The 14636-nt window shown below is 51.6% G+C and overlaps 1 protein-coding gene across 1 annotated transcript; it reads left to right on the forward strand.

Moving 5' to 3' along the window:
- Positions 1–690: 690 nt before the first annotated feature.
- Positions 691–7907, forward strand: LOC311370913 (cell adhesion molecule DSCAM-like; the record flags this gene model as incomplete). The annotated part of the gene is made up of 6 exons (XM_084489204.1): positions 691–700; positions 841–1137; positions 2932–3207; positions 5978–6256; positions 6812–6931; positions 7728–7907. Coding segments are annotated over 6 exons (1162 nt in total), but the record flags the coding sequence as incomplete, so codon positions are not given.
- Between the last annotated feature and the right edge of the window lie 6729 nt (positions 7908–14636).

The raw sequence follows: 14636 nt of genomic DNA on the forward strand, positions 1-14636 counted from the left end.
TCCTCCTCCCCTCGGCCACACATGGTTATGAAGAGGCTATTGATAATCAATGAGGATGCAGAGCCAGTGAATTGGCTACGGACGAGCGCTTCTACAGAATCTTCCCTCTTCGCTGAATTAGAGCAACCAAACCATGGCCCCAAACCACAGGGGAAACCTCCAAAGCCCAAGGTTTTTGGCCCATTCCCGGAACCAAATATCCTGCCACTGATCAGAGCAATCGGAACAAATCAGAACTAATTGTAATAAGCGGTGGTTCGCTGGAATTGCTGCCAGGGTTTCATTGTAGCGTTGGCTTTAAAAGTAATCAGTTCAAATCAAGTATTGACCATATAATGATCATTTAGATGGTTGAATTATACAATCCGCAAATGGAATTGAATGTTGGATTTTGAATTGATGGTGAATATTTCTAAATGCCCATTGGCCAGGAAGGAAGTTATGTTATGTTATGAAGTTAAGTTATTATTATTTTTCTTTCTAAAGCATGTCGAGAAATGTGGATCTTGTATCCCAGAGCAAGATTAAACATCTTGCTTCCTCATAGCGCTGAGCCTGAATATTTAAATATTCAGATATTTGTCCATTAGGTAATCATATCTAATCAGATTCATGATTCATAATTTTTTTTATATCAAATAAAATAAAAACCAATTTGTATTTCATATTCCTTTGCATATTTGTGAACAGCGGGTGGAAGGTAAGGTTCTCTCAGTCCATATGTGTTGTCAAACGTGTGCATGAAGTCGATCCGCACAAAAGCTAAACGCCAAACGCCCTAACGTCACACCCAAACCCCTTCTCTCTCGCCCCCTCTCGTCTGCGTCCCCCCCGCTTCAGACGGCACGCCCAAGATCCTGACGTCGTTCAGCGAGAAGGTCTTCAACGTCAACGAGTTTGTGTCGCTGGCGTGCACGGTGAAGGGCACGCCGGAGCCCCGCGTGGCCTGGTCGCTGGACGACGAGCCCGTGGCGCGGGACAGCCGCCACCGCATCTCGCACTACACCAACGCCGAGGGCCACGCCGTCAGCCACCTCAACATCAGCCAGACGCAGGTGCCCGACGGCGGCGTCTACCGCTGCGTCTGCAACAACTCGGCGGGCACCGTGTCCTACCAGGCGCGCATAAACGTAAGAGGTGCTTGTCAGATCATCTCTTCCAATACATCATCACATACACACACACGTTAGTGGCAATACCCCCGGCGGGCGCCGCGCCGTCTCCGTGGCTGTGTGAGCGGGTTGGGTTCACGGTGCGTTTTGGGGGGTTGGTGAAGGAGGGGGGGGGGGGGGGGCTGAGTAGGCTGTGTTATCAGTGGATAGTGGGTGGAAGACGGGGGGTGGGGGGTTATGGTAGGTAGGTTGGTGAGATTATCATTTATTTGTATTTATTTGTAATTCAATGGTTTACAGAGCGCAGGGATATGGACAGAGGTGGAGTGAGGGTGGTAATCAATTTATACAAATTCACATATGAGATTTCCCAGATAAAAAATAAATAAATAAATAAAATATCTGATAAAACCGGCATTTGAATAACTAAAAATATGGGATAGGATGATGCAGGGCAGCTCATTCTCCCTGAAATCCGCTGTAGAGCAACCTGCTGGCTCTACCCTGCTTTGCTCCAGCCCCTCCTATGGCGTCCTCCCAATGCATTCGGGACAAAATACAACAGTCTCTCCTATTGGCTCCGCTACGTTCCTCATTGGCACCAATGGCTGTGTTGGGACTCACCGTCTCTGGTGACCTGCTTCCGGCCCGGTGCCTGCTGACGGCTTTATGCCGGCGACGCCATTACGGTGATTTATGGTTGGAACCCCGTATGTGGCAGAGGCGCTATCTCCCCCGAACAGACAGAGACGGTTGGCTGGACTTCTGTTGTCACGCAGCGGGATCAATGGCGACAGGTTGGAGGGCGGGAGGGGGTCAGGCAGGGGGCGCTGTTGGGGAGCTGGGGGGGGGGGGGGGGGGGGTTGTCTCCAAGGTCAATCCATGACCAATTTGGTTTTTATAAAAGAGGGCACGTTTCAGTGAACTGATTGGCTCACACTGATTGTGTGCGTTTGTGCGCGTTGTCGGGCTTAGCACGGGCAGATTCCGAGGCCCTTAAGTGTGTGTGTGTGTGTGTGATTGGAGGAAGGGTTGCTGGTGCACCACCCTTGGAAGATAAATCTCCACAGGTGCCATGGTAGACCAAGCCTTAATGACTCTTCCTTACATCGCATCGGCACGCGAATCGTGCCACCGAGAGTAGCGACCCGAGGCTTAAAGTACGGTGCAGACCGTGGCCTAGCAGAGCGCTATTCCTCCACACTACATTAGAAACATATACATAATAGCCTCATTTCCCTGACAGGCCAAGTCCTTAGAAGTCGATTGGGTTATTTGGTTGTTTTTGTGCGAGAGCGAGCAGGGCAGCGGAGGGGGAACATGAGCAAGGGGTTTTGATAATGGGTTCACAAGTGTAGAGCAGGAACATTCTGCTCTAATGCTTGTCGGAGGCAATCAAAGCTCTCACGCCGGAGAGAGGAAGGGGGGAGTCGGAGCGGCTCTCCATTCAGACGGAAATAGCCCGGTGCACCTTCAGCCTAATTCATCTCGGAGCGAGTTCCCCGGGCTCTGACGTGGCAACTCGCAAAAAATTCACAACCAGGGAACAGCGCTGTGGAATGTATCTCTCCGTTCGGCGCCTCTCTCCAATGAGTGTCGACGTGATTAAAAATGACTCTTACGTCGGAATGAGCTCGGCGGTGTGTTTGGTTTTGTTGCGGTGACGGAACAGTCAATCGAGACGCTTCGGCCTCACGGGGGTATTGAAAAGACTAAAATAAAAAAACACTCACAATCTCGGCACAGTTCATCTATGCCAACCCCCCTAGCCTCAAAACCATTTTAAGAGAGGTCTTTGTTCTCCGTTGTGTCCTTTAAGGGCCTGCCAGCATACGACCGATGAAGAACCTCACTGCCATCGCTGGGCGGGACATGTACATCCACTGTCGCGTCATTGGCTACCCGTACTACTCCATCAAGTGGTACAAGGACTCCAACCTGCTGCCCTACAACCACCGGCAGCGGGCGTTCGAGAACAACGGCACGCTGAAGCTGTACGACGTGCAGAAGGACGTGGACGAGGGCGAGTACACGTGCAACGTGCTGGTGCAGCCGCAGCTCTCCACGCACCAGAGCGTGCACGTGAGCGTCAAAGGTAGGACCTTCCCCTTCTACTCTGGGTCGCAAAGGTATCGCTTCCCCTTCTCTTATCGGTCAGAGTTAGAGCTTTTCGTTCTCCCATTGGTCACAAAGGTATAGCTTCTCGTTCTCCTATTGGTCACAAGGGTATAGCTTCTCGTTCTCCTATTGGTCACAAAGGTATAGCTTCTCGTTCTCCTGTTGGTCACAACGGTATAGCTTCTCATTCTCCTATTGGTCACAAAGGTATAGCTTCTTGTTCTCCTGTTGGTCACAACGGTATAGCTTCTCGTTCTCCTATTGGTCACAAAGGTATAGCTTCTCGTTCTCCTGTTGGTCACAACGGTATAGCTTCTCGTTGTCCTATTGGTCACAAAGGTATAGCTTCTCGTTCTCCTGTTGGTCACAAAGGTAAAGCTTCTCATTCTCCTATTGGTCACAAGGATATGGCTTCTCATTCTTCCATTGGTCACAAGGATATGGCTTCTCGTTCTCCTGTTGGTGACAAAGGTATGGCTTTCCATTTTGATCACAACGATCTTGGAGGAAGTTGGAGGTCCACTAGTGTAGTGTAGCTCAGCTGGCATTAACCCTAGCGGGACAGGGTAAGGGGGGTTAGAGTCCCACTGGGCCAATGGTCAGAGTGTATACGCTCACGGTGCGTTGGGTCAAAGTGTTCATATGTTTTGTTGTATAGTCCAAGAGGGAAGGCTGATTCATACATCTTGTTTACGAATAAAAACATTCTAATCAGGTCATTTTTATCAGACGACGGATCTCTAAGGGTCGCCCTATGGTACCGGAAAAAAACCCTCTATATTTAACTAGAAGCAGACCTGCGGTGCGTTCACACTGTTCCAGTGAGACGCCGGCTCTTCCAGGGCCCGCGTTGATAGCTCCTGATAGCAGGGCGCCTGTGTCTCTGTCATCTTCAGCCGCGTTATCGCCAGGGTGATCTGAATAAATGCTGCAGATGCTGGGAGCAGAGCGACACCATGATAACCCCTTATGTCCCTCTCTTCCTCTCTCTCTCTCTCTCCCTCTCTCTAGCTCTCATTCACTCCTTCCCTCGTTCTCTCTCAATGACGCTGCATCATTTGAAATATGCAACGTGCAGATCCAACCGCACTCTCTCTCTCTCTCTCTCTCTAGTCTCTCTCTCTCTCTCTAGTCTCTCTCTCGCGCTGGCGGGTGTGGGTACTAACGAGAGCACGGGGGGGGACTGGGGGGTGGGCGGTGGGGGTGATCAGACTGCAGAGACAAAAGCCTAGCCGCCATTCCATCCAGGCTAATTTGCCTGTCGGCTGCTTAGCATTCCGGCGCTCGTGAGGGGAATCCCCGGGAGGCCATTATGCCTATTTTGTTGTGAATTAAATAAGCACTGGAGTGCCGCTTATTCCAATGTTATTTTAAGTCATTAATTTTCCGAAGCATCTGTTTCTCACGATGGCTACAGTGTCCCCGGAGAGACAGGGGGAATGAGAGATATGGAGAGGAGGAGGGATGGGGTTTGGGGGGGGGGGGGAGGAAGAGAGATAAATGGAGATAAAGATAGATAGGGAGAGAGAGAGGGGAATCCGATGAGCGGGAGGGGCCTCGGTGTGAGATGAGGTATATGAATCGGCGCACCTACACCTGTGAAGGGCCTTCTTTAAACGGCGTGGTGATGAATTGGTAATTATGACCCTAACCCTAGTCTTGTTTTCCAGGAACAGAAAATAATCTAAGTTAAAGTAGGTTCTGCTCCTGCTCTTCCTGCTGTAGTGAAGGGGAAAAAAACACGACTATTTAGATTAAACTGAAGGCCGCTTAACACTTAAGTTATGAGAACCAATTGCGACTTTCTGCACTTGAGGTTAGCACTTCTGTATGTGACCACAGACCTCGTGACCTCAGAGTGTACCTGCACCAACTTGTGTCAGCGCTAGCTACATGCTACCATACTGTTATTAGATCATAAGTGACATTCAATCGTTGTTTTTTAGCAGTGTTTTTTATTAAATTTTCGGTTTCTACTGTTCTTATATTCAAATTCCTACATGTTTAGCTACGTAAAATATTTGCTTAGGCTTGATTGACCGCATTGGCACTTCTCAAAGTCACACCGTTTGAATAACGTGTGCCTTGAAGAACAGCTCCCCTGCTGCGTTTTGATTGAATCACAAAAGCCCTATTCCGACAAAGACACAGCGGTTATTCATAACCCCATTTCAATATAAATCCTGCTGATAAGACTCAACAGCAGCAGTCTTATCAATATTAATATTTGGGTATTAGAATAACCATCACCTCTACAGAAAGAAGCAGTGGCCAGTCACCGTCTGTATTTGAATGACCCAGGACTACAGACGTACACCTCTACTGTACAGTAACGGCATTGGATCCTATGGGCAATCTGTAGGATCTCTGTCCTCCAATAATGTCGTACAGTCAGTATTGACAGTGTAGAAAAAAAATACTCTGTACAAATTTTTGTCTGTACACCTACTTTAATCCCCATATTTCTCCCTCCCCTCCACCACACCTCCACCACACCTCCACCTCACCTCCACCACCCCTCCACCACACCTCCACCACTCCTCCACCTCACCTCCACCTCACCTCCACCTCACCTCCACCACACCTCCACCTCACCTCCACCACACCTCCACCACTCCTCCACCACACCTCCACCACACCTCCACCTCACCTCCACCTCACCTCCATCACTCCTCCACCTCACCTCCACCTCACCTCCACCTCACCTCAACCACACCTCCACCACACCTCCACCACCACAATCCCAGTCCCGCCCACCATCCACCCCTTTGAGTTCCCGCGCTTCTCCATCGGCCAGCGGGTGTTCATCCCCTGCGTGGTGATGTCCGGCGACCAGCCCGTCTTCATCACCTGGCAGAAGGACGGCCGGCCCATCCCGGCCAGCCTGGGCGTCACCATCGACAACATCGAGTTCACCAGCTCCCTGCGCATCTCCAACCTCACGCTGCTGCACAACGGCAACTACACCTGCGTGGCGCGCAACCAGGCGGCTGCCGTGGAGCACCAGAGCCAGCTCATCGTCCGCGGTGAGTGGCGGGCCGCTGGCGCTCGTGCCATTGCGGTCTTTGCCGTGGGTGTCTGTGGGTCTGTGGGTCCGCTCAAATGTGGGACTGGCTTGATGGTGTTTGCTGATGATTCTCTTAAAGGTAGCTGAGATGCTGTGAGACCCTAGCTCATAAATTCATTGATGATGGAAAGCTCAGAGCTTTGTGTTCCACTACAGTCATTATGGTTTGCTGGTGATACAGCTGAAAGACGATGTACGGTAATGTTTGAGTGATCTCCCGTTACCAGTGGGAGGGGAGATGAAGGGAGGAATGGTTGAGGGGGAATGATGGTTGACGGGGGATGACTGTGTAGATAGCGAGAGGAGATAGGTATTGGAGCTAGGCATCAAGGAATAGACATATAGTATAACAATGTACAGTACATGTACTATGCCATGCCCATTATTTTACTGGTCTATACTAGACAGGTTTGCTTCTGAACACAGCTTGGAGAGATTCTGCCCCATCGCTGCACTGACACTCATTGTGTTTGCGTTGTGTTTGCGTTGTGTTTGCGTTGTGTTTGCGTTGCAGTTCCTCCCAAATTTGTGGTTCAGCCCAAGGACCAGGACGGCATTTACGGAAAGGCTGTCATCCTCAACTGCTCTGCGGAGGGCTACCCTGTCCCCACCATCCAGTGGGAGTACTCTAAAGGTACACACACACACACACACACGTGCAAACACAAGCACACGCATGCACACACACACACGTACCGTCACACTTCAAAACAGCTCATCGCACTTCAATTCATTTATGATTAAACGTAATTTAGGTAAATGTGTTAGCACATACGCATGGAGGTCACACAAAGGTTTCACAGACCGTTAATGTTTCCCGTTTGGCTCCCTTTTCGGCAAATCTTGCTGAATTGCAAAATAAGACGTTGTTGTTGTTGTTGTGGTTATCGTTATTGTTTTTTTGACCTACAGCCCTCTTTTCTTGACTCGCTTCCTGACTGCGTATCCGCGCTAGTTGCGTGCCAACACAACACACACCACAATGTCCACAGCCTTGAGGCTGATCGCACAGCAAAACACACACCACCTCCGCAAATCTCAAGTCAATACCGGGAGTGGAGAAGCACAGGAGTTAAAGAGCTTTGTGTGTCTGTGTGTGTGTGTGTGTGTGTGTATGTGTGTGTGTGTGTATTTTTATATTTGTAAGAAAGGGAAGTTAGCTGCCATATTACGCAAGCTTAAACTCACCCCACTTGTTACTCCTGGCCCCGGCTGGCCGGCAGAAAGCGTCTCGAGGGCGGCAAACAAACCCAAACGAATCCATCCTTCCTCTTTCACTGTGCTTTTTCAACCAGATTCCTATCACATGTCTACCCTGTTCCCATGAGCAACGCTGTTGTTAGAGATCTCCCCCCCCCCCCCACTACGACCTCCCCCTAACCCTCTCACCTCTACCCTTCCCCTCTCTCCCCCCGCTCTCTGCTGAACAGGTGCCGGGGTGCCCCAGTTCCACCCCATCGCCCCCAACTCGGGCTTCCGCATCGAGGTGCTGGTGAACGGCTCCCTGCTCATCAAGCACGTGCTGGAGGAGGACAGCGGCTTCTACCTGTGCCGCGTCAGCAACGACGTGGGCGCCGACGTCAGCAAGTCCATGTACCTGAACGTCAAGAGTAAGCCCGCCCCCCCTCCCTCCCCCCCCCCCCCCCCCCCCGTCGGCTCGTTGCCCTCGGGTTCCCTTAGAAGGTCGCTTTTATTCAGACGGACTGCGCGGGGTTTCAGACGCAGGTTGCGTCACGGGATGTGCCCGCCCAGCGATGATAGTGAGGTTCTACGTCAACGGAGAACAAAGACCTCTCTTAAAATGGTTTTGAGGCTAGGGGGGGGGTTGGCATAGATGAACCGTGCCGAGATCGTGAGTGTTTTTTTATTTGAGTCTTTTCAATACCCCCCGTGAGTCCAAAGCGTCTCGATTGACCGTTCCATCACCGCAACAAAACCAAACACACCACCGAGCTCATTTAGATGAGCAGGTGCGGGGTCGTGGCTGTGCCTCGAGGAGGGCCTACAGGTCAGTTGGTGGGTGCATCCAGGTGGGATCGAAGCCGGTTCTCTTTTGGCTGCGAGTCGGTCACCGTAGCCAGAATGAAACGCTAGCCCCCCCTGTTTGAAGTGACCGCCGGGTCAAGGGTTAAAAATGGAATCGGATGTTAAATAGGATTTGATGGCACATCCACGGTGGCCATTTTGTGGTGCGCATGCAAAGAGTTGACTGTTGGAAACGAGCGCTCCTAAATCGAGGGGCTTTTCATCCGGCGCTTGCTCAAGTGTCCACGAGCTCCACTTTGTTGTGGAGGATGTTTTTTGGGAGTAAAGAGCTGTTTAGTAGTCTGCCGTCGTTTGCCCGCCCACGTGTAGCTATATACCGGGTCGGCCCCTGCGCTGTCAGCGACGGTGGAAAAAACTGAAATACGTCAGGTGGACCGCGGAGTTGACTCTGCTGACAGGTCGGGGCACCGGCACTCTGCGGTGACATCACCATGGCAACCTGTGCCAAGCGAGCTCTCTCTCTGCCTGGATAAATACTGTGAAAGCTCTCTCTCTCTCTCTCTCTCTCTCTCTCTCTCTCTCTCTCTCCCTCTCTCTTTCTTTCTCTCTTTCTTTCTCTCTCCCTCCCTCTCCCTTACTCTCTCCCTCCCTCCCCCTCTCACGCCTTCGCTCTCCTTTCCATCCTCCATTTCCCTCCCTCCGCTCTCTCTCTCTCCCTCCCTCACTTGCGTTCTCTCTCTCTCTCTCTCTCTCTCTCTCTCTCTCTCTCTCTCTCTCTCTGTCTCTCTCTCTCTCTCTCCCTCCCTCACTTGCGTTCTCTCTCTCCCTCTCTCTCTCTCTCTCCCTCTCCCTCCCTCCCTCCCTCCCTCACTCGCTTTCTCTCTCTCTCTCTCTTTCTCTCCCTCCTTCCCTCTCTGGCTCTCTGTCTCAGCCACAGATAGTGGGAAAGAGAGAAAGTGTGCTCATCCACCATTTCATCAAAGGCTCCAGCAGCCCCCCCTGCCCCCTCCGACCCCCAGCTGTGCCCCCCACACCCCCCATTAAAGCCTTGTATTCCACACGCGGGGAGCGAGACGAGCCATGCGGAACGGAGGAGTGAGGAGCGGAGGGTTTTTAGACGGAGAGGGTGGGGGAGGGGGGCGTTCGAGGGAATGGCTTTTCCATGTCCATTCTCCATCATCACCAACTCCCCCCCCCTCTCTCTCACTCTCTTCTTTTTGTCTTATTTACCGAAACCTTTTTTTTGTACTTCTTTGTCCCGTCCGTGTGTTTACTGTCTTGGGCCAAGGCTGTTTGTACCTGTGTGGAGCGCTTCCCTTGTGTCTAAGGCCCAGTCCCATTTCTCTCCCCTTAACAAGAACACTTGCTTTGAGTGCCCTTAGCTGCAAGTCAGCTACCGAGTTGGCTAGCGTCCAAGGGTTGATTTTAAGGGGAAAAACAGCACTCTCCCATGCTCCCTTAAGTATTGGGACACCCTACCCCTTCGCGGGAACGCGCAAAATCTAGGGTTAGGGCTCAAATCTAGGGGAAGGGGGAGAATTGGGACAGGGCCTAACACTGTGCTAGAGATCACCACTGTCATGGCCACCGCATGATGAAGACATAACTGATGGACACCACGCTACCTGTCTTTAGACCCGGGCACAAAGGCCTTCTTTATTAGGGCTGGTTACACAAGAACGTTGTTTTTCTATGGGTGAATCCCAAGTGTGCTTGAATAGATATGTAAACATATGTTTGTTTTGCACTTTCGGTCCGCTTCTGTGAATTATGTTTGATGCAATACAAAAACCCTTTTATCGTTAAGAATACTGCCACCTTCAGGTTAAACGTGGAGATTATAATGTGAACAACAGGTTCATGAACGAAAACAAAATAAGACTAAACGGTCAAAAGGTATTCAAGCTTATATTATCTAGAAGAGGAGAAGAGGTTTTATGAAAGCGAGCTTCATATGAAATATACACCACTATATATGAGAGGTGCACTGAAGATAGACGTGTCTGAAAAGCAGGTGACGCTGAAAGCAGGTGTGCCTGTAATATGAGTCTGTTTGCGCATGCACACATGCGTGTGTGTGTGTGTGTGTGGCTGTACGTGGACTCTGTGTCATGTGTACGAGTGGACCTGCTTTGAGTCCCATTCTAGGTGGACACTTCTGTGTCTCTTATCAAGCTGGAGCAGACCCCACCCTCACCACCACCACCCCCCCACCCCCCCCCCCCCAACTGTCCCTGCCTTACACCAACACATAACACCCTTCCTGACACACTTCATACATCACCCCCCCCCCTCCCCCCATCCCCACCCCCACCTCTCTCCAGTCAACAGTCAGTGTGATTGAATATGCAACATAACTAGCATCAGATAAAGTGGTTATTTAGACGCAAATTGTTTGTGACGCAATCGTACGTTAGCAAACTACGCACACTACCTCAGATCAGAACCCAACCTAAGACGCTAGGCTTTGAGATAACTCCATTAGCAATTATTTTGCCCTTGTGTGTATGGGGGAGGGCTGTGGTTTGAGTGTGTGTGTGTGTGTGTGTGTGAGCGACAAGCTGTTGTTTTGATTGTTAGGCTGTCTGCTGTTTTGTCTTCTTGCTCTCTGCAGTAACCTGAAACTCCCAGGGAGCCCTGAGCTCTCTGGTGTGTGTGTGTGTGTGTGTGTCTGTGTGTGTGTGTGTGTGTGTCTGTGTCTGTGCTTGTGTGTGTGTGTGTGTGCGTGTGTGTGTGCGTGCGTGTGTGTGTGTTGTTATTATATGTGTGTGTGTGTGTGTGTTTAGTGTTTTTGTACACCTTCAGACAACAAGCTCATTAACTCCTGGTGCCTCCCTCTCTCGCTCTCTCCCAACCTCCCTCACTCTCTCTCTCGTCCTCTCTCTCTCTCGGTTCCTTATTCGTGTTGTGTTAAACACAGTCTAAGTAAATGTGTGTGTGTGTGTGTGTGTGTTGGAGACTCGGTTGGTTGTGTGACCACGCAGCCCCGTGCCGTCATTTGTTATCTAGCCGTCAAACCGCAGGGCGCTCGTACACAGAGCCATCGTTGGTTGATCTGGGCTAGCACAGCAAACTACTTGAGCATAATGGGCTTAGGAGGCAATTAGTAGTGGGGGAGGGGAGGGGGGAGGGGGGGGCGTGGCGGTGGGGTGGGGTGAGACAGGGAGGGGGCGGGGTCTGCATGTTAGAGTGATCACCTGATGGAACTAGTGGGATCTCTGCCATTGGCCGCCGGGAGGAACAGGAGACGTAGACGGCGGGTCAGCTGCCAGACAGGTGCGTTCTGCGGGGGGACAGGTTAGCTAGTTGCTTGCGTGGGGTGTGTTCCACTTCCACGTCTACCGGTCGTCGTCTTTGATCAAGAGGCCTAACACCCCCCCCCCCCGCGATATGGAACGAAGCTAAACAACTTCAAGTAAACAATGCGACATAATCACATTATTTAGAATAGCGCGAAGGGGGTTTCGGTCCTAGAGTCTGAACCGCTCCCTCACTCAGACGCACACACGTTTGACGAGCCCCTGCACCCGGAGCGCCCATCGGAACGCACACGCGCTAATGCGAGATGTGCAACGCACGGGTGCAGACAAACGGAAGCACGGAAGAACAAGGCACCGCGCTCGGCACCGCGCCGTTGCTTTGATTCCTGGCATACTGTGGCGGAATCCTCGGGAAAGACGAAATGAACTGCAGGCTGGCAGTGATTCCCCGGCCTGCCGCTTCCGTTGTTATGAGTGTCTGGATGGTCCTCATCCTAGCACACCATGGATCATCCCAGGCGCCACCCTGCCGCCGCGATAACAGCGAGCAGAAGTTACTTGCACACGCACCATAAAATGGGTATTGCGTTTTCTGTTGTGTGTGTGTGTGTGTGTGTGTGTGTGTGCGCGTGTGTGTGTGTGTGTGTGTGTGTGTGTGTGTGTGTGTGTGTGTGTGTGTCTGTGCGCGTGTGTGTGTGTGTGTGTGTGTGTGTGTGTGAGAGTGTGTGTCTGTGTATGTGTCTGCGTGAGAAAGAGAGACAGTGAATCATTTACTGTATTTGTACATGATTGATCACGTTTGAATGTCAGTGTGCGTGCGTGAATATGCATGTATGTGCGTGTCTGTGTGTGTGTGTGTGCGTGTGTGTGTGTGTGTGTGTGTGTGGTGTGTGTGCGTGAGAGAGAGAGAGAGAGAGAGAGAGAGAGAGAGAGAGAGAGGCAGTCACCGCGTGTGTGCATGGGTGTGTGCGGCGCGCGCGTGCATTTGCATGCAGCTCATATGCACGTATGCTAATCTGCGTTTTTATTTCACCCACTTACACACATCACACATTTTTATGAACCTACTAATCAGGTGACACCCCCCCCTCTCCCCGCCACCACCCCCCTCTCAACACACTTGATATTGGCTACAGATGGGGGGCATAAATAAACACAGCCCCCCCCCCCCCCACCCACCCCCCCACACACACACACACACACCACCATACACACCTCTCCAGACTGCTGCCAGGCCCCCTTCACAGAATCCCCTCCCAAAACAGATGCATTTGTGTCAATTCATTAGCCGTTCACAGTGGATGCTATCAGAGGCAGTCAACAGCTACTCAGTGTTCATCACTGCCAATTAGGACCAATCACGTCTATTAGGCATCATAGCGGTGCCAGACTGGCCATGAGAGCATAATGAGACTTAATTGAAGAAAAAAAAACGAATAAAAGGCTTAAAAAAAAAAAAAAAAAAGCCAGAAGCACCAACCCCTCACCTCCCTCTGGAGCAGGAGTCGACTCCTGCCGTCTTGCCCGCATACCCCGCACCATCTGTATGTGTGTGTGTGTGTGTGTGTGTGTGTACACCGCATACATACGTGTGTGTGTGTGTGTGTGTGTGTGTGTGTGTGTGTGTGTGTGTACGGCCCCGCACGCACAAGGGGCGTGCGGGCGCCATCACGCTCCATGTCCGAGCCAATTGTGCAGCAAAGGGAATTATTTCAGTACATTTGCGGGCCAGGCCAGGCCAGTGAACCGGTCACCACAGTGCCAAGAGCTCCTCCCCCCTCCCTCCCCCCCTCCCCCCCGCCCCCCACTCCCCTCACCCGCCCTTACAGACTGTTAGCATCCCCCCCCCCCCCCCCGGCCAGTGTGCCCATTTAGCCCCGGTGCCCGCAGGCCGAGCGAGAGAGAGAGAGAGAGAGAGAGAGAGAGGGGGGTGGGTGGGGCGGCGGCGGCGGGCTCGTTCGGCCCCGTCTCGCGCGGCGGTCGCGTTGAGCTGCCGAGCGCCCCGGGGCCCCGGTCGGCCCCGGTCGGCCCCAGTCGGCCCGGCCCCCGCGTTGTGGCGCTGCGAGTCGTCATGGGGATAAATTTGGCGCTCCCTTCAGGGGGTTGTTGTTTTATTTGTGTCTTTTTTTTCTTTGTTTTTACGCCCCCCTTTACACGCACGCACACACACTCACACACACACACACACACACTCATGCAGAACCGCACACCCACACACACACACACACACACACACTCACGCACACGCAGAACCGCACACCCACACACACACACACACACACTCACGCACACGCAGAACCGCACGCCCACACACACACACACACACACACACACTCACACACACGCAGAACCGCACACCCACACCCACACACACACACCACAACACACCCACACAGACACTCTTTCTGGGCCTGTGTGTTCATCAACGTGCTGATGTCGGTGCTACGCTCAGTGCTTTCCATCAGGTCCGCTCTGTGTTTTTTTTAGAGACTCTTTCATAAAGCCCTTAGTGTTTCAGTGTTGTTAACTCTGTGCTGAAGACAGGAAACACGCTGCACATGGAAACAGCTGCCTAGACATTTAATATCACTCCTGTGGTCCACCCCTCTACGCCCCAATCCACTAAAGTGGATCCACACGTCTCTGAGACAGTGCGTTAAAAGACATCTGCAACACTGTGTTTTGTCTCATGGGTATGTTTATACTGTATGTATATATATATATATATATATATATATATATATATATTTAATATTGTTTTCTTTCTGCATTGCGACATTCAAGGGGGGATTGTGTAATCATCATGTTTGTGTGTGATAATCAATGGCAGGTCCATGTTCTATTCCTGGCTACTAGAAATGGCCTCTCTCGAAGAGCACAGATTGAAGCGAGAGCTAGAGAGAGAGAGAGCGAGAGAGAGAGAGAGAGAGAATGCTAAAGAGAGAAGAGAGAGAGAGTGATAGAGAGAGAGAGAGTGAGAGAGAGAGAGGGGGGGGGGGGGTGCTACAGAGAAATAGGGAGAGCCACAGAGAGAGGGAGAGCGAGAGCAAGCAGGAGGGAGGGTAGTGATGGAGGGGAGAGGAGAGAAGACTG

This window comes from Micromesistius poutassou (assembly GCF_964030765.1).
Source record: "Micromesistius poutassou genome assembly, contig: SCAFFOLD_4886, whole genome shotgun sequence".
In the NCBI taxonomy this organism is placed as follows: Eukaryota; Metazoa; Chordata; class Actinopteri; order Gadiformes; family Gadidae; genus Micromesistius; species Micromesistius poutassou.